Source organism: Pogona vitticeps, chromosome 2, assembly GCF_051106095.1.
Source record: "Pogona vitticeps strain Pit_001003342236 chromosome 2, PviZW2.1, whole genome shotgun sequence".
NCBI classification, from domain to species: Eukaryota; Metazoa; Chordata; class Lepidosauria; order Squamata; family Agamidae; genus Pogona; species Pogona vitticeps.
In genome coordinates this window covers 131,455,562-131,475,768 of record NC_135784.1, presented here as the reverse complement: position 1 = coordinate 131,475,768, position 20,207 = coordinate 131,455,562, and the positions used below count along the sequence as shown (strand labels likewise).

Sequence of the window (20,207 nt, the reverse complement as noted above, 5' to 3'; positions counted from 1 at the left end):
GCTCCAATTCACTCCTTACTTTCCCATCTATGCACACAGAATTGAACTATATGAAGTATGGCTTCTTCTTTTTTGCAGTTGTACTTTTTGTGCTTTCAATGAAGCAAATTCATCAGTAATTAATATCTTTTTAACTTTAAAGTCTACTTGCCACCAGACAACCATGAACATTAATTAAAGTGAGTTGCCTGGACGTCATCAGGTAGGCAACTCCAAATTACTGTGCAGAAATGTAGAACTCCAAATAAACTGTGCAGAATATAAAGTTTGTGATACTTGGGTTGGTTTGAATTTATAAGCCCTATTCCATTGTTCCTTAGCTCAGTGATCCTCAACCTTGGGCATCCAGATGTTCTTGGACTACAGCTCCCAGAAGCCTTCACCACCACCTCTGCTGGCCAGGATTTCTGGGAGTTGAAGTCCAAGAACATCTGGAGGCCCAAGGTTGGGGACCACTGCCTTAGCTGACTGAGCTCACGATGCTAAGAGAGGAGCATCAAGCTTCCACCCTCTCTATCTCGTACATGTGGAAAGTTTCAAGTCTTCAGGGCAGATGTTCCTGCTTCTGGTTGTCCCAGCCTACAAAAACAAGTAAAGGCAAACACAATCTATGCACTGAGCATAAAGCCCAAGGTAAGTCTGAGTTAAGGCATAGCTGAGACATTACCAGAGATTTAAGGCTTGTGCAGATAATAGAATTTAGAGCTGAGATCGGTCCATAAATCACTAACATATTAAGGCAAGGGCCCAAAAGGGAATGCAGCCCAAAGCAGGACTGTTAAGCAGTGCAGGCCAGGTTGCAGGAGCTCAAACAGACACAGAGGCAAGTAAAGCTGGAAGCTGAGAAGAGGACCAAAAATCCAATGAGTTAATGATGCTGGTTTCAGCCAAAATGGTTTGGAGTAGAGAGCTGTTGCTGATGGTGTGGATGCCTCCCTTGTTCAACTACATCTACATGAGAACATAAGAAGAGCCCGGCTGGATCAGGCCAAAGACCCACCTAGTCCAGTTTCCTGTATCTCAGGGTGGCCCCACCAGATGCCTTTGGGAGCACACGAGACCACTAGAGACCTGTCTCCTGAACCCACTCCCCTGAATCTGGCATTTGGAGGTACCTTCCTTTTAAGCCTGGAGATTATACCTCCCCATCATGGCTTGTAACCTGCGATGGACTTTTCCTCTAGGAATCTGTCCAATCCCCTTTTAAAGGCATCTAGGCCAGATGCCATCACCACCTCCTGTGGCAAAGAGTTCCACACAACAACACGCTGGTTAAAGAAATATTTCCTTTTGTCTGTTCTCCCTCTCCCAACACTCAATTTGAGTGGATGTCCCCTGGTTCTGGTATAGCTGTACAGTCCTAAAATGTGAATGGTTCTTGGTGTGCTGTCTGATCCACTAATTTGATCTGTTGGTGTTTTCTCATGCTCAAGGCTCATTCTTCTTTTGAGCCTCCATCATCCCCTGGAAATACAAGGTCTTCTCTGTGTTCTCTTCTCAGGGTCAGACTGTGCCTCAGTCTCCCATGAGAGGGCTGTCAACTGAGACCTCGAATCCTTCTCTGTCCATGTTCTTTCCTGCTGAGGCAGAGCATCCTGGCTGCCATCCTCCAAAGACAACTCTTCCAGGTGGAAAAACACAGCCTCCCTGGAAAATTAAGGTTCTTGCTGGTGTATAAAGTCTACATGTCTGCAGGAGTGTCTCCTTTGCAGCCTTATCACTCTCTGTGTGTAGAAACCAGTGATGAAGAGTGGAGGGTCTAACCGATTGAGTGTGTTTATCAGAGTTGGGAACAATTGAATGAGTTTATAGAAATGTGCCATTTTCTTAATGGCATGATGTGCTTGTGATAGCAGATGCAATTTTCTTCTATACTTCTCAGCTTTGCACACTCGAGACGAATGCATGACTTCCCTTGGCCTTATCAAAAAATAAAGCTTATCACTGCTGGGTCTGAATTTCAATGGCTAGCTTCCAAGATATCTTCACTGCCTGTTTTTCTGCCCTCTTCCTTTGGACCCAGTTCACACTACTAGGAACTGCTCACATTGGAACAAAAATAAAAGCCTACAAAAGCTACCTTACATGGTAGCAATATCACAGAACCAGGTGATGGAAACACGCCAGGGAGTAATAAATGGACATTTGCCATAATAATGTCAAATTTATCTGCACTACTAGAAAAGTGCTAATTTCTAGGAAACCGAGTGACAATCTGACCATGTTTATGGGACAAAGTTCTGTATTGGTATTATGTAGTGTAATATCTAAATTTGATCTCCATTTTTTTTGTTAACATAAAGATTGATTTGTTCCCCCCTTCTACCCCTTTTTTAACTCTATGCCTGAAAGACGTCTGTGTGCCTTGTCTAAAGCAACAGACAGATCCATGAGTCCAAGCCAGGTTTTTGTCTGCAGAGAGAGCTAGGGATTGTAAGAGTGTGTATTTGACACTTCTGTCCTTTGTGGAATCTGTTAACTCCAATTTGCCTTGCTGCGGTCAGCTTTCAAGAGCCATGGGCATTGCAACTGGCTCAATTTCAATTCTGTTTGCCTTGTTCACATAATGCAGAGTTCTTGAATACTCCGAAGCTCATCTTGCTTGTAACTTTTTATAAATCCCAAAAAATGTATTATTTAAACCAGAGCTTTGTTTCCATTGTTGTATTACGCAGCCATTCTACCAGTATTTATAGAGTTTTTCTAGCTTGGTGTATGAACTTCTGTGAGTGGTTTTTCAATTTTCAGGCAACACACTAAAAGGAAACTACAGTTTATGATTTCAAGAGGAACTTCATATGCTCAGCCTAGCTTTTCAGAGTTTAACGCTCAAAGTATCCTACAAGCAGGATATTTGTGGCCTAAGGTCAAGGACATGATCGCAAGGGCAGGCTGAAGTCTGAGTTAGTCATGCCTTCTGAGGCAAGGAGGCTGGCTAATGGAGGCAGGGCATTCTTAGCAGTTCTGTATTGCCTCTGGAATTGATCTTAGTCTGGGAAAGTGCTTTTCTGTTTTCTTGCATCTCTGATGGTTTAATTCTACTGCTTGTAGAATTATCTATGTATATATTTAAAATATCCTGGGAAGGAAAGGCACAGATTTGTGTTTTTCCCCCCCTCTCTTTTGTTAACTAGTTCTAGGGCTTTGGAAGGAGCAGCTGCTCCTCAAAGGCTATCATGGCAATCAGCAGGGAAACAGACAAAGTGTGTGGGAGGCAAAGTTATGAGAAAGATTCACCTTATTCCCCAATCCTCCGTTCAAGTTTCTGCCTCTCACACCAGGCTTAGGAGACAAGAGTGTGCTTGAAATCAAGTACCAATGCCTGAAGCAAGTGAGCTGACTCAGGGTTGGTGTGGAGAACAGGTAGATGAGTAATCTGAATGTGTTCCCCCCCCCTTTTCCAAATTTATATTCAGATTTCTGCTCTTAAGCTTACCTCTTTCCTCCTCCTCCCTCTAGGTCACTTTCTGTTTTTTCATGAAGCTTGCTGAAAAGGGAGGTTGGGCTCTTGTGGGTGCTTAAGAGTAAACCAAGAAGCTCACTGTAGGGATGTTGATGAAAATGTTTTCCTCCTGCGCTATCCATGGATGGGTTTCCTTAAACAATAAAAATGCATTTTGTCTGCATATCTAAATTACCAGTTTCCAGCATGGTTTACCACTCTTCAGAGGTCATAAGCTCAGCGCAAGGAGCTCATCCACTGCCAATATAGATGTCAATAATCTGACAACAGGAGGCTCAGGCTGAATATCATGGCATTTGGAAAGAAGCCTCTGGAATAAGGAAATATGGTGGGGGACACTTGCCAATCAGGAGACGATAAATGTTCCAGCATACTTGTCATATAGATGAATAACGATTTAGTGGGAAAACCTTAATATATCAATGTGGCAGTGAGTGTTTCCACTTTGGCAAGAATACCACCAACCCTATAAAAATAGATGTGATTTCTCCCCATTCTTCTGTTATTGGAATGGAATTCACAGCTATTTCACCAATATAGCTAAAAGGTGAATGAAATCAGAACTCAACAAGGCAGGAAATGTATCAAATTGAAAGGATCATTTGTTCTGGAAAGATAGAGAGATGCACTAAAAAAAACTCAACATAAAAAACTCAATTTATTCACTGCTACAGGTGGGCAGGAACCAGAAAACCAGTGAGTTGTGATGGTTCATGGCTATCCATGAACTATGAACCATCATGACCTCTCCTATGAAAAACATGCCAGTTCAAAGTTCATTTTTCAGGTTTTGGCGGGGCGACCATCTGCCCACCTGCCCCCTTCCCACTGCCCCTGTCACCTCCCTACCTGGTCCTGCCTCTGCTGCTGCCAACCTCAGAGACAGTGAGCCCGGCTTCCCTTCAAGAAGCCAACCTACTGCCTCTGCACATGTGCCCCCCTATCAGCCGGGTGGTGGGCACATGTGCAGAGGCAGTGGGCTGCTGGAAGGGAAGCTGGGCCCACTGTCTCTGAGGATGGCAGCAGAAGAAGTGGCAGAGGAGGGATGAGGCAGTGGCGGTGGCAGCAGGACTAGGTAGGGAGGCAATAGGGGCAGTGGGAAGGGGGCTGGTGGGCATCCATTTGGCCAAAGGAAAATGAAGAACGGAGGCAAAAAACCCAGGGTGGTGCTTGTGAACTGAACCATGGATCAGCCTGATTTACTGGTTTTTCTGGTTCACAGTTCGGTTTGTGCCCGTCTCTATTTACTCCAGGAGAGTTCAGATCTTTTTGGCAGGAAGCAAATCAGAAATTCACACTGGAGTGAATGGGGAAGGGGGACAAAACTTCTCTTTTACAAATTCTCAACAACAAGCTGATCCATCGCGAGTACTCCGCCCTTAGAAGCTCCTGCCTCAACCATTCCCCAGGCTTCCAAGAAAGTAACTCAGGGTGCAATCAAATGGTGGGAAAGAAACACATCAAATTGCACTGGGGAAAAAAAGGGTCTCCTTGCAGGTGTGGAGTTAAGAATTTGTAAGAAGGTGTCTTGCAGGGTTAGGAGAGCATTTGTTCAATAATGGGCCAGTAGAGAGAGCCAAAAGAAAGTCTACAGAACTGAAGATAGTACATGGCTATGTAGGAAACAAAGGGACAAAAATAAGTAATCTAAATTGGTATTCCTTTGAACTTTCTTTCCCAGGATGTCCCTTTCATATTCTCAGGGATGTTCCTTTCAAATTCCTTTTTTTCAGGATGTCCCTTTGATCTTCCTTCAGGAAGGAGCATGAGTATTTTTATTGCTTTCATCATACCTTTGCTAAAAGGTAGGGAAGATGTGTCTCTACACTTCTCAGACAATGTCTTCCCATGTTTAATTGAGGGACAGTATTACTGGACTTTTGCTATACGCATGAAATTCATTGACTGTCTTTATACAATTGCTAAATCCTAGTATACATGGTTATATTTCAACGTTACAGTGAGGGGGATCTCCACATAGGGAGGGATCTTTCTTAAAGCAACCCTTCTGTCTGTTGGGGAATCACTGTAGTCTACACCAAAAAGCTGGATGTGGACCAGGGTCAGGCTGAAACACAATTCCGTGTATGTCATGTGATCACCAGGAAATGGATAGCACCTGATGGTTCCAGAAACAGTCCAAATTGCTATCTTTCCCCCCATGTAATCAGACCCTAAGTTTCTCTGAATTCTTTTCTCTTCCTGTTCACAGAAATAATTTTGGAAACACATTAGCAGTTAACAATACCCATTTTCACGCATACCTCACCCTGGCAAAACCACACAGTTAGACATACATATGCACACCGTAAACAAAGAAGTTTTTAGCTGTCAGCGTTTCAAAATGAAATCCATAAAATATGTGACATGTGCTGTGTTGTCAGAAATTCTAACAGGTTAAAGAGGTATCTGCAGTGAATTAGGAAGAGGGCATTTAGAGATTTAATTTAATTTTGCAGTCATCCTGCGGCTATACTATCTGCAGAACAAACATGCTGATGACATGCAGAGCACACTAAAGCAGTCAAGAGACAACATTATTTTATGTATTTGTATTCTTCCTTGGTATTCTTTCCAGTGATAGCTGCATGAGGAGACCAGTGCAGAAGCTGATCTGAAATGAGTTTTAAGTCCATGGTCTCAAGAAGAACTCTCTCCAACCATTTTCTGCACGGCAGCAGAACCACTTCAAGCTCACCTGTGTAGGGCAGAATCTGTGGTGCAGATAAAAAGGATTGAAAGACTGGGTTGGCCTCAAACACAAAGGAGTGTTTGTGAGCGGCATGCAAATTCAGGCTGAAGTTCAGGTCAGAGCTGAGCAAGCAACGAAATCTAGTATATTTCAGGTAGCCCCATATAATAAGATCTGCCTGCATCATGACAAAGCCAGCTCTAAATGTCTAAAAAAGATACAGAGATGAAGAGAAAGAATGAGAGGCGGGAAAGCCCACCAATGTAAGGCTTCATTGGCCAAGGGAAAAAGGATCCTGCTGAAAACCAGACAGATGAGGGAGTCTTCCACATATGCACCTCTCGTTAAGGCAATTCCAAATCTGTCCTTGCAAGATATCTATCCTGGTTTACTTCGGCAACCATAGCAATCTTTTATTTCCAACTCTCTTTTTACTTGTTTGCTTATGGTAATAGAAGTTAGGAAACCACATAATAAATCCTAAAATACCAAACATTTTCAGCTCTCATCACTGATATTTGAACTAAATATTACCACTGTTGGCTTAACCTATTCATTCCTATTACAGATCAGCTCCTGACACAGAAGTCATTCAGGTTCAGATGTTACCTCATTTGAACAAAATGTGTTTTATTTTCTCCTTCCTTCCTTCCCATTTGCCCTCATATAATAATATACAGCACTTCTCCTACACTCTAAAAACCTATTCACATTCATCACCTCATTAATTCTTGCAATACTTATGTAAATAAATCCAGTAATTCCCAGATTATGGGTAAAGGAGACAGAGGGTAGATGTGGAAGTGATTGTTTTCCTCAGGCTTCCCATTAAGTTAGTGGCTGGGTTGAGATTTGAAATAAAGACTGTGCCAGCTCAACCCACTTTACTACACTAATTCTATCACTAATATACCACAGTAGATTGAAAGTTATCACTAATTTATCACTATAGATTCAAGGTTAAGGGCCTGACTGCACATTATGTTAATTTTATTAATAGGTCGTTGCTCATGTGGACGCATTAATTTTTCTAGGTAAACATGAATAAGTTAGCTCTTGAAAATCACAAAATCTATTTTAAAATGTTAAAAGACAAGAGGGTTCCCTCTACACATAAGACTCTACATCTTCCATGGCCTCTCCTTTTACTCAAATCTGACAGTCTCTCCTATGAACCTATGCTGCTTCCGACCTTCTGGCTGCCACCCAGTTATTCAAAGTACACCCTTTGAAGGGAGTGTGGGTTAACTGAAGATACAGTCTCACAGTGCCTGTTCTTCACCATCCTATTCGAGGCAGGTAACCAAAATTCTATAACTAAAAAGCAATAATTTTTTTTCTTTCAGAGGGATCCAGGTAGACAAGGGAAGCACGGTATTTCTCTAGTTCAGTAATGCGATCAGCTAATCAAAGGGGCCCTTCTCTTCTGCCCAGCTAAATGACTCTGTGGTTTTGTCTTCTTCTTCTTTTAAATTTTTAATTTTTTTGTTTTGTTTCAGAGGCCTGATGAGATTTTGAAGGTGGCCACATGCCAATAGAGTGATCTGTATAGATGCGAGATTAAAATTAACTCAGTATTTATAGCTTGATGCACAATAATTGGAGGAATTGACTAATTGTATAAAATCATGTCAACCAGCACAAAATGTTTATTTTCAGATACTCAAATATTAAGGGAAGTTTCCATTGTTTTCTCCACCTTTACTTCTGCCAAAGTCAAATACTCCTACCCTGGAAAATATTGGACCGTTGCTTATTAGCATCAAGACAATGTGTCCAAAAGATGTCACTTTGGATGCCTTCACAGCCACTGAGCTGTCAATAAGTCATCCGATCCAAATGAATCTCAGCTCCTCTCTGAAATAAATCGAAGTGCAAACACTCTTTTCCTACAAGAACATATCCTGTTCTTAGAGAGAAGCTTTCCTGTCTTTCCCCCCTCAAGTATATGTGAAGAATATGGGGATTATTCCCCACCCCCACCCCTAACAGCTTAAGAAAAGGTTAGGGGCATTTCAATGAATGTTTAAGTAACTCTTGCAGTTTCTCTAAGAGAAGAGGAAACAGTACTGATGTGTTTGCATGGCTCACTGACTTTTGGACTAGCAGGTAGAACCATTGCAATCACCTGCCTTTGGCTTTCAGAACTCTGATGCTGCTTCTTTAAAAGCTATCCATTTCCACAGCCAGCCTGCTGCAGCTGCTGAACGTCACCAAGCAGCATGAATGAATGCAAAGACTGGGAGGGCACAAATTTCAAACATACTTGGCTAGGTAGCTCTCTCTTTTTTGCACACAACCATTCCAGATGCTCTGAGCACCGAGACTTCGGCTGGTTCTTTGAGTCCACAAAGATCCTTTAGATGCGTCAGCAAGCCTTTTCAGATCGTAGGATTTCCCCAGGCAAAAAACTTCATCAGCTGGATTTCACTGAAATCAGGTTTGGATCTGGAATGGTTCTTCTTCTTCTTCTTCTTCTTCTTCTTCTTCTTGTTTGCTGTTGTGTTACTATGTGGTTTCCTATGTTGATCATCCATCATAAAGTCATTGTTGAGAGGCAAGAATTTCTCTTTCTGTGATGTTACAGTATGGTCAGTTGGTACAAAGTGTAATACTAATTTATCTGTGTATGCTATTGTCTACTTACATGTTCTCTGCTTGATTTTAGGCATGCTTACTCCCTTACTTAACAAACATTGCCTAATTTATCTTCTTCTGCACTACATTTCAGGAATATCTGTGCTTCTCCATTGAACAGGTAAATGGCTTGGATCTCTGGGTGTCTTCCAAAACAATCCAAATAACAAACTTAAATGCATGAAAGTGAATAGATTAGGAAGAAGCAAATCTTTCTCTGCACTAGGACTGCAAACTAGACAGACTTACTTGAAATTCTCATTATTGTGAATGGGCTTTATGTCTCAGAAAACATTTATACGATTGGTCTCCATGAGTTCTACATGACAACAAGTAAGTGTACTGAATAGATAGCCCAGGAGTTGTTGTCTATGAATACTCTGATTTAGTTGCCCTAACTTGGGTTGCAAATGTGTTCCTAGGCAGTTACAAACTGGCAGGGTTGTTTTAAGGGCAGGGACTCTTAGGAATATACGGTAGGTCTCATACCACTAGAAGAGACAAGCATATATACTGGGAAATCCTGTGCTCGCTGTATCTGGTGGGAAGTAGCTGTCAGTGTGAAATGATAATAAATAGCTGCCAGCCCTCTGCTGGATCCAGATTATGTGTCTCTGTTGTATCGTAAGGAATTGTTTAGCTACTGGGCAACAAAGGTCAGTATTGAATGAATGTTGATGACACTCACAGTGGCCACAGATTTCAGTGTGGAGATTTCCCCTCTCCATCAAAGTCTGAAAAGGAATTTTAATTTGCTCCTGGGAAATACTGAGGAAGGAATGAAAATGACGCGTGAGAGTTAATACAAATAGACGACTACTAGAGAATTGGTACAATTCTGTAAATGTTATATTTGAAGTCTATTGCTGTTTCTACTGTCATGGCCATATCCATGCCAATATACCAAATCTTTTTTTTAAAGCTGTACACATCTATATCAACCCTAACCTCCCCACAAATTTAAAGAATGAAAGAATTTCTCCAAGTACCTCCATACTTTTTTTTGGGGGGGGGGAATCAGAATGCATCTTTATCTTGAAAGTCTCAGTAAATAGACAAAGAGCTTAACAATGCTAAAAGGATAAAAAATACAAAAATAAGCATTAAGGATGTCATATACATAATTTTTTAAAAAAACACAAGACATATGTACCCTGAGAACATCAAATTATGTCATTCACCATATTAAAAGCTTCTTCTCAACTTTTGGATAGCGGCTACTAATCTGGAGACTTTAATCTCTTCCCAATTTGTCAAAATCTGATAAATGATGTATAATTTTTTGCTTGATCGTGGCCATCAGCTATTTTTTTAACAAACTCAGAACAAATGGAGTCATAGATTCAGAATACAATAAGTATGCTTCAATATTGTTTTGTGCCCCCAGATTCTATGGACAGGAAGACTGCAATAGGTTCCAATACTTACACTAAGTTTTCTTTCCTTGGAATAAGGAAACAGATGATTCAGGGGCGATTTGCCTTGTATTTGGCTACAAATAAATAAAATGGGAATAAATACAGATTTGCAATGTAAATCCACTCTAATCCAGTTTTGTCTTTTTCCCAAACAATCTTCATTACAGCTCCCTAAATTTTCATAGACATTTAAAACATCATATTGGATAGAGAAGAAAAGAAGGGTCTTAGGATAGGAGGAGGAGATTGTCATCCAAACAGTTGCTGGTCTTTAAGGCCTATCAGTTTTCCAATTTATTTATTAGCATGAGCCTAAGCCACTGGCTTAGCTTGATACTTAGTCAGTTAGGTTTCTGGCTGTGCAGCCAGAGGTTGTGAGTTCAATTCCCCACTGTGTCTCCAGGGAGAAGAGGCTGCTGGAGTAGCCTTGGACAAATTACACCATCCCAGGGTGGCCCCAGAAGAAGGGGAATGGTCAACCACTTCTGTATATTCTCTAACTAGAAAACCCTGGAAAGGGTCACCATAAGTCAGAATCAGCTTGACAGCACACTATTATTATTATTATTATTATTATTATTATTATTATTATTATTATTATTATTATTATTATTATTATTATTATTATTATTATTATTATTATTATTATTATTATTATTATTATTATTATTATTATTATTATTATTATACTCCCCTACCTTGGAGTAGGGACGTGGTGGTCCTGCGGGCTAAACCGCAGAAGCCTGTGCTGCAGGGTCAGAAGACCAGCAGTCATAAGATCGAATCCACGTGACGGAGTGAGCACCCATCGCTTGTCCCAGCTCCCGCCAACCTAGTGGTTCAAAAGCATGCAAATGCAAGTAGATAAATAGGGACCACCTCGGTGGGAAGGTAACAGCGCTCCGTGTCTAAGTCGCACTGGCCATGTGACCACGGAAGATTGTCTCCGGACAAACGCTGGCTCCACGGCTTGGAAACGGGGATGAGCACCACCCCCTAGAGTCGAACATGACTGGACAAAAATTGTCAAGGGGAACCTTTACCTTTACATTACCTTGGAGTAGGCTCCATTGAACTCAGTGGGACGTACATCTGAGTTGATATGTGAGGACTAGAAACCTTGTAAAGAGACACCATAAGCCAGAATCGACTTGACAGCACATTAAAGTGTGCTGCTTATATTCCTGATAGTGCTTAAAGCACTCTCTGGGTGGTTAACAATTTAATTATGCAGGCTACACATAGCCCTCCCCCCGTTCCCCCCACCATAAGCGGGATACTCAATTTACCAAACTGGGAAGGATGGAGGGCTGAATGAACCTCAAGCTGGCTACCTGGGATTGAACCCAGGTCACGAGCAGAATTTGGGCTGCAGTAAATGCAGTACTTAATATTATTAAGCTACCGGCACCCCAGTGTGACGTAGTTGATAAAGTGATAGATTGAGGAAAGACAATGGAAACTCACTAGGGAGAGTAGAACTGATAAAGCCATTTAAAGATCTCACATACCCTAAAACCCTATCAGAATCACAGTAAGTTGGTGACTTGATGACTCGCAACACCCACAAGCCAAGTGATGTGTCCTGATAAAACCTGCCAGCAGCCTTCAGGCCCACCAAATCTCTTTTCCAAAATGAAACATATGCAAACACTCCACACAGTTGACAAGATGCATGAGAAATCCTATTAAACCAACCTCTTAACTTGTAGAAATTATTTATAAAATCACCTTGATGATATAATAATAAATGTTATTTATTTATTTAAAAAAATTCACCCATGCTTTTCACAGAACACAGGGCAGTGAAATCCACAGTATTTAAAAACAAACAAACAAACAAACAGTCCCATCCATAATATATAACTAATATGGTACGGAAAATGCCCCTTCCCACTTGGTGTCCATGCACTCCTTCCAATGCACTTGCTGTGATCATATTGTCTGCAAAAGCCTCTGCTGCTGTTGCAGAAATTGTGACAGAGAGAACATCAAAGTCAACAAGTCTCAGTACTTTCCTCATTTCTCTGTTTAGTAGAAATAACAATCATTGTGGTGGTTACCAGAATTCAAACCTAGCTCATGATACTCTACCTCTGCAAGTGCTTTTACAAATCTTTGCACCTTATTCTGAATCAGAATCAGATTCAGTCGTAACACTTCATACCCTATTTTTGATTTTTAAACTGTTTCTAAACCTTTAGGTTTTACTAAAATTTAGCTATTGGCTGTACGCCATCTGAACACACTGGGAGACTGCTCATTTCCACAGTCGTCTTACGGCGTAGTGAAATGGCAAATAAAAAGCAAGTATTTCAAAAGAGCAGTGTGATAAACTTCCTTAATGAAATTCTCCCCCCCCCCCAAAAAACAACCTCTGGTTTGTGAAGGTGGGAGATTGTGCTTCCGAATCCATGATTCAAAACATCAGGAAATGACTCCGTATTACTGCACAATATTGTGCCCATGTTGCCAGCAAGAAAAAGGATGCCTAGTTTTATAAAATGAGCGGCAACCTGAGTATTGACAACACCAATAGCAGCAGTCAAGGTGGTCTTGGGGATACCCTTTTCTGCTCATTAACATTCACAAAGGGAAACCATACAAGGGGAAATCTCAGAAGTTGACTCCTAACGCAAAGCAATGGGCAGGGCTGTTTTTCAACAAGTGTGAATGGTAGTGAGCCGAAGAGGATATCCTGTAGAGACCATCTTGCCTGCTGCCACTGATGCTGCCAATATTCAGGCAGCCCTTTGCTTTGTAAAGTTTGGCATAGTTTTTCCTGCAGGCAACGCAGGAACGATATTATGCAGCTTTTTGAATCATGGTATAGAAAGAAGCACAATATCCCACATTTGTAAACCGGAGAGTTTTTTTTTTTTAAGAATTGTATTCCCTGGCTTTCTAAAATGGGAATTTAAATAGACACACGCTATACGCAAATTCCAACAGAAACTTCTCCCATATAGAATCCCATGTTGTGTGCATTTCCCCCCAAAATATGTCCTTTTGCCTTTTGAATTGTTTTTTAAAAGTGGGGGAGAGGTTGGAGTTGCTCAATCAAGTCAAGTCTGAACAAAAAGAGCAAAAATGAGTAACCCAAGTCTATCCTATCATGCACATATAATAGAAATACATAAGTGGCCAGAATAGATTATACTCCTGGGAAATGTAGGGTGGAACAGTAGGAAAACAGGAAGAGCTAACATGAGATGGATTGACTCAATAGAGGAAGCTGCAGCTGTTAGTTTGCAAGATCAGAGCAGAAGTTAATAGAAAAGGCATTATTGTTAGGAAGGTGGGGCAGTACGAAGACAGAACAACCTAACATGTCTGTTTGTCTTGGAAGGCGTTAAAAAGTTCTCCTCCTGAGATTAATTATTTGGGAAAACATGAGGTTTGAGGTCCAATATTGAAATTATAATTTTCTGTTTGGGGTGTCCCCATTTTCTGAGTTACCTTGTGGAATCCTGATTTGCTCTGTTGCATAATATCTGTTGCTGCACTCTCAAGCAGCAATAATGAAAAGAGCTGAATGGACAGAGGATCAAAATTAGAATAGATCAAGTCTTTTTCTACCGTGTCACACTATTATATAGGCAAAAAATTCACCAGTCAATATCTATAGACCTGTACAGTGCCACTGTTCTATGATTCTGCCTAACTAATTTTGTTATATTCTTTCTCTCAAATTAACTGTGTGTGTGGCCATCAAGGAGCGGCTACTACTGTTGTTTTTTCATTACAAATGAATTAAGGAATCTTTCCCTTCCCTTCCCTCCCCTCCTTGCAGTGTCTGGTGTCCCCAGATGAAACAAACACTCTTTGTTCTGCTCAAGACATGTTAGGCTAGTTAGATTATTCAAGAAGATGGAGGTGACTGTATCTTCAGTCACGATGGTGACTACAGATACATATCATGGCAGCTCGCTCAGAATCAACCTCAACATTTCCTACAACACCACCTGGGATGGTTCCTCCACCAACAACTCCATGGAGGACATCATAGCCACCTGCACCTTCGGGACAATCCTCTCCCTGATGTGCATTATTGGGGTGTCGGGCAATGTCTACACCTTGGTGGTGATGTGCCACTACCTAAGATACTCAGCCTCGATGTACATCTACATCATCAACCTGGCCCTAGCAGATCTCCTCTACCTTCTCACCATCCCCTTCATTGTTGGGACCTACTTCATCCAGGAATGGTACTTTGGGGATGCTGGGTGCCGCATCCTCTTCAGCTTGGATTTCCTCACCATGCATGCTAGCATTTTCACCTTGATGGTGATGAGCACAGAGAGATACTTGGCCGTCCTGAAGCCTTTGGATACTGTGAAAAGGTCCAAGAGCTACCGCAAAGCCATCGCCCTTGTCATCTGGGTCGTCTCTCTCCTTCTCACCCTCCCCATGCTCATCATGATCCAGCTGGTCCAAGGGGGCAAGAACATCTGCCTCCCAACGTGGAGCAAGCTGTCCTACAAGATCTACATCACTGTCCTCTTCTGCACCAGCATTGTGGGCCCAGGGGTGGTCATTGGCTACCTTTACATCCGGCTTGCGAGAACCTACTGGGTGTCCCAAACCACCTCCTTGAAAGAGACCAAGCGGCTCCCCAACCAAAAAGTGCTTTATTTGATCTTCGCCATCGTGCTGGTCTTCTGGGCCTGCTTCTTGCCCTTCTGGATATGGCAGCTCCTCTCCCAATACTGCGAGCCTTTCCCAGTCTCTCAGAAGGCCACAAGGAACATCAATTACCTGACCACCTGCCTGACCTACAGCAACAGTTGCATCAACCCTTTCCTCTACACCCTGCTGACCAAAAACTATAAGGAGTACTTGAGAAACAGGCAACGCTCCTTTAACAGCAGCCACAGTGGCTACTTCCAGAGGAGGAGCAGGTTTCAGAGAAGCTCAGGGAGATCCTTGTCCACCAGCAGCCAGCACTACACCGAGACCTTTGTGCTCCCTCCCCTCCCTGGGGGAAGCAGCACTCCCTGAAGGAACAAGAACACCGCCAGAGTCCCACAGCCAACAAAGTAGCCTTGACAGAGAGCAGGAGCCTGTAAAGGCAAGCCTCTCAGAAGCAGGGAAGGGCACCAAGTACCAAGAAGGAGACACAAAAAAGACACCCCCATTGCTTTTTTTTTTTTGCCTTAGAAGTAATTCTTGGTGAGCTTTCTCCATTATCGCAAATCACAAAATCAGAGCATATTTTCCTGACTATCTTTATGTTATTGTTGAACCAATATCTTTGACGATTTTGTAATTATAAAACTATTTTGAACTGTTGCGAAGTTATGTCGCGTATCCATGCTATCCCATGACATACTAGTTACGTTATTCAACTCGTATTTGTGAGGGAGGAGGGCGATTTTGAACAATGTCAGACAAACAGAATTGTTTGAGGAATAACAGATATGTTTGTGACTGTACATATGTTAATTCATTCTCAGAATGGATGTATGATTTGTGAAAACACTATCTGAGAAGAGCAGGATATGATTTAGGAGAATCAGGAATAAAACAAAAATTTTCAGAGACCAGTTTTGTTAGTTGAAAAAAATAATTCCACTCAATTGAAAGAAAATGTGTTATAGATTTTTGCTAAGCTTGATACAGATGCCAAATGGTAATTTGTTCAGGTCAGAAGGTGTCGTCAGAATGTATATTTAAAGACTTTTTTTGTTTTAGACTACCACTGTACCAGTTTTTTTTTAAAAAAAAAAACACAGTTGCTGCTCTGTGAACACAGCTTAGCAAAAACAGGACTGAACTTAAAAGCTAAATGCCACATATTAACACATCATGTTGTAGTTGCTGGAGAAGCAGAAGTTTGAAAGACTGTGTATGCATTGCCATTTTGTGTTTACGACACAAGCAGACACTTTACAAGCTGGAGTGTCATACTGTAACTCTAGATAAAAATGGAGGGCAAGGGTACCATTTCAGGTTGTTGTTCTAAAGTCAGGTAAATGCCCAGCCACCTATATATGAGGAGTGCAGGTTTCAAATGAAGATTGTGTAGGTATTCACAGCCTCTCCCAAAATTTTACTGGATCACTCACCAGTCACCTTGGTTGTGGATGGAGAGACAAAGACTGACAACCCATGGATCTCCTGCCTGCTCAAAAAAGTGGGGGATAATGTTAGAAAATGGGATCTACAATCTGGAAGCTGCTCCCCTGGTAAGGAGTTACTAATAGCGCTAGAATGGCAGCAAACAGAATCTGTGGTCTCCAATAAAACTGCCACAAATGTTTTCTGCGATTGGGGTTCCATTTCCAGTTTGAACATGACTAGCAGCTGAGCTGGAAGTTTCCAGTATTCAGTAAAATAATTTATAAATATTTCTGTATAAACAGTCCTGAACCCTGAGTACTTTTTATGCTATGAAAGAGCAAGAGTTACTATTAATTTTTAAGTAAAAGTTGACTCAGTGAAATGACAGATTAAAAATTATGATTAAGGTATTAGCTTTTGGTAAATGTTTTCAAGGGATAATTGAGCAACTATATTAAGAAAATACTGTAACAGCATTAAGTAACTAATGGAATAAAAGAACAAATATTTCTAGGCTGAGGAACTAGACAGGGATGTCCCCTTTCCTCTGTATTGTTTGTTTTATTTATAGAACTATTAGCAAACACTATTAGAGAAGAGAAAGATTTTTGGTACTGGCCGAGCAATAGAGTTAGAATCTGTTTATTTGGCAATAACAATAGAAAATATTTTCTATTAACAATAGAAAATATTTTCTATTAACAATATGGAGAAGGTAAAACCACATTTTAAAAAGTTTGGAGAAGGGAACAGGTATACACATAAATTAGCATAAATCAGAAATGTTGATTTTTGATTATAATAAAGAGGAAATAAAACATTTAAAAAGAATTGGATGTTAACATCTGAAAGACTATTAAGTATTTAGCTGTAACTATTCAAAGTAATTTAGAATGATTGAAATAAGACAATTCCAAAATATTGAAATAACTAACCATGAGTAAATTTGAAGGTTTAAACAAGATTGGACAGTCTTGGTTTGGCAGAATTGCAGCACTTAAAATGAAAATATTGTCTAAGAATTTTTTTTATTTATGATGATAAGGATTAGTGAATATGAGCTAAAAGACTGGGAAAATATAATCAATACGTTTTGTAGTAGAGACAAAAAATCAAGGAGTAATAAGAGGAGATGGTATACATTTCAAAAAGTTGGAAGTTTAGGACTTCCTAATTTAAGGTTATATTATATTGCCAATCAATTAAGACATTTCTGGTGTTGTAGCCCAAGAAACTAATTGATCAAGGAATAACAATGATTTCATTTGATTCTGGATAAATATTTTCTTCATACAAGATAATAAAAATATAGTTAAAAAATAGAATATCCTTTCCTTAGAAATATGTGAACAACTTGGGATAGATATAGAAAATTATTCATCCCCACAGGTTTTCCCATTTTATCTGGTAAAGATGTTAGAGAAATTCTCAGAAAATCTAAAAAGATTAATTGAGACTCTATTAATAAAGAGACAAGGTTTTTAGAATTAGTTTGGCATAATATTATTCAGTTAGAACAGGGAACAGGGAAATTGGATGTAAAAATGGTAAATGTAAAGAATTTACAAAATACGAGGAAATTATAGCACAAAAAGTAAAAAAAAAGTTAATAGCAAGATAGGAAAGGTATAATGAGTATTATTTATAATAAACTACAGGAAGTAGAAGATTAAGATGATTTATCCAAATTTGATGTGGGAAAAGGAATACGTTCTAGTGGTTGGAAAAATGTGTGGAACACTAGAGTATTGACCTCAATGTAAATAAAGATAAAAGAGAATTTTTATTAGTTTGGAGATGGTACTTCAGTGAAACTCAATCAAACAGATAGTAATTATTCAAAGATGGGCTTGGGGGACTGCCAGAAAACAGGTACATATTTCTACATGTGATGAGAATGAGAGTATATTACAAAAAATTGGTAACTGGTATTTTAAAGGAAATAAACAAAATAAGCAATGATAAATTTAGGAAGTGGTCATTTAGAGAATTATATTGCCATTTGTTAACTGTGGAGAGATTGATTATTGCTAAGAACTGGCAAATGCCTCATAATATTTTGTTAAGTGAATGGTATAGGGAAGTCTGTTGTTGTATAGTCGTTACGTCATGACTGACTCTTTGTGACCCCATAAACCAGAGCATGCCAGGCCCTCTTGTCTTCCACTGCCTCCCGGAGTTGAGTCAAATTCATGTTGGTAGCTTTGATGACACTGTCCAATCATCTCATCCTCTGTCGTCCCCTTCTCCTCTTGCCCTCACACTTTCCCCACATTAAAGTTTTTTCCAAGGAGTCTTCTCTTCTCATGAGATGGCCAAAGTATAAGTGCCTCAGCTTCAGGATCTGTCCTTCCAGTGAGCACTCAGGGTTGATTTCCTTCAGAATTGATAGGTTTGTTCTCCTTGCAGTCCAGGGGATTCTCAAGAGCCTCCTCCAGCACCACAATTCAAAGGCATCAATTCTTCGGCAGTCAGCTTTCTTTATGGTCCAGCTCTCACTTCTGTACATCACTACAGGAAAAACCATAGCTTTGACTATGCGGACTTTTGTTGGAAAGGTGATGTCTCTGCTTTTTTGAGATGCTGTCAAGGTTTGTCATCGCTTTCCTCCCATGAAGCAGGCGTCTTTTAATTTCGGGGCTGCTGTTTCCATCTGCAGTGATTATGGAGCCCAAGAAAGTAAAATCTGTCACTGCCTCCATATCTTCCCCTTCGATTTGCCAGGAGGTGATGGGACCAGTGGCCATGATCTTAGTTTTTTTGATGTTGAGCTTCAGACTTTATCATGCAATGACTAGGAATGCAAAATACAGGCACTTCAAACACACACAATGGCTTTTGAAGTATTTTGGACTTCTAAAAGTCTGCTGTTCATAGGATACCATATAGGAGTGGAGTGGAGGGATCATGTACCTAACTATATAACAGCTACAAGGTAGAGCCTGAATCTCTACCCAATTACACAAAAAGTGGTCCCAAGCTAGGGTAGCTGCCTACTTTGCTAACTGCCCAATGAGATCCATCTGTAGGAGCAATGCCCGCACTCCTTAGGGTTTTCTGTGTTATATCGTGCCTTCTGGTTTCCCATATGTTATTTCCATGCTCCATTTCTAATAGCAATGTACAAAGACAACAGTGCAGAATGCTTTGGGAAAGAAATCCTGTGGAAAGAAAACAGAGAAAAGTGTTGAGCTGGTGTGCATTTGTTTTCTCATGACAACAAATCTTGTAAAATCTTGGGGAGGCTGGAACTGAAAAGGGAGTTCTAGCCACATATGGTTTCTTTTGGAGTACATGATGCAGCCTGCATGGGGAGCAGAATTAGCTTGTAGACTCTCTGAGGTTGCCCACCATTGGTGTTAAGGAGCCAAAAACAGTTGTTCTCACCGGCTAAGGATGCAAATCTAGGTATACATGTACAAGAAGAAGCAAACAGTGTTTGAGCCTCAATAAAAATCTTACAAATGTTGGCTGCTTCCATAAAGCTGTAGTGTAAGTACAGTATGTTTTGGCTCTCTGTTGGTGTGTTCTGAGTTTCATTTCCATCTATGTTCAGCCTGTACATCTGTAAATAAATGCTAAAATGACAAAATCCCAGTTAGTCTTCAATGAATTCCTTCAAGAGGTAAGCAAAATGAAGTAAACACTACACTCCTCTAACTTCTCATCAAGAGAAAAGTGGGCTGAGAGTTTCCATTGAACTACAAAAGTAGGATTTTGCTATGTTGACAAATAATGTGGAAAATGCTCCGGGATTGGAATGGTCTGATTCACATTATTTTCAATAAAAATTAAATAAGGTAAAAGTTTATTATAGCCACTGGCTATTAAAACCATGAGCATATACATATATTGTACATTAAAATGCACAGTAAAATGATATAACAATAGACAATGTTGTACATCTTATAAGCTATATAGACTAATCAGCTCT

The 20,207-nt window shown here is 40.4% G+C and overlaps 1 protein-coding gene across 2 annotated transcripts; it reads left to right on the top strand.

Annotated features, from left to right (window-relative positions):
• Positions 1–526: 526 nt before the first annotated feature.
• LOC110075074 (urotensin-2 receptor) lies at positions 527–19,865 on the top strand. Of its 2 annotated transcripts, none has more exons than XM_020785970.3 (3): positions 527–8,595; positions 8,887–8,913; positions 14,004–19,865. In XM_020785970.3, the coding sequence occupies exon 3, from the start codon at positions 14,081–14,083 to the stop codon at positions 15,209–15,211; it is 1,131 nt and encodes a 376-aa protein (XP_020641629.1). In that variant the 5' UTR covers positions 527–8,595; positions 8,887–8,913; positions 14,004–14,080; the 3' UTR covers positions 15,212–19,865. The 2 variants fall into 2 exon arrangements, with proteins under 2 accessions (XP_020641629.1, XP_020641628.1); XM_020785969.3 differs by having other exon boundaries at positions 8,824–8,913.
• Positions 19,866–20,207: the final 342 nt, after the last annotated feature.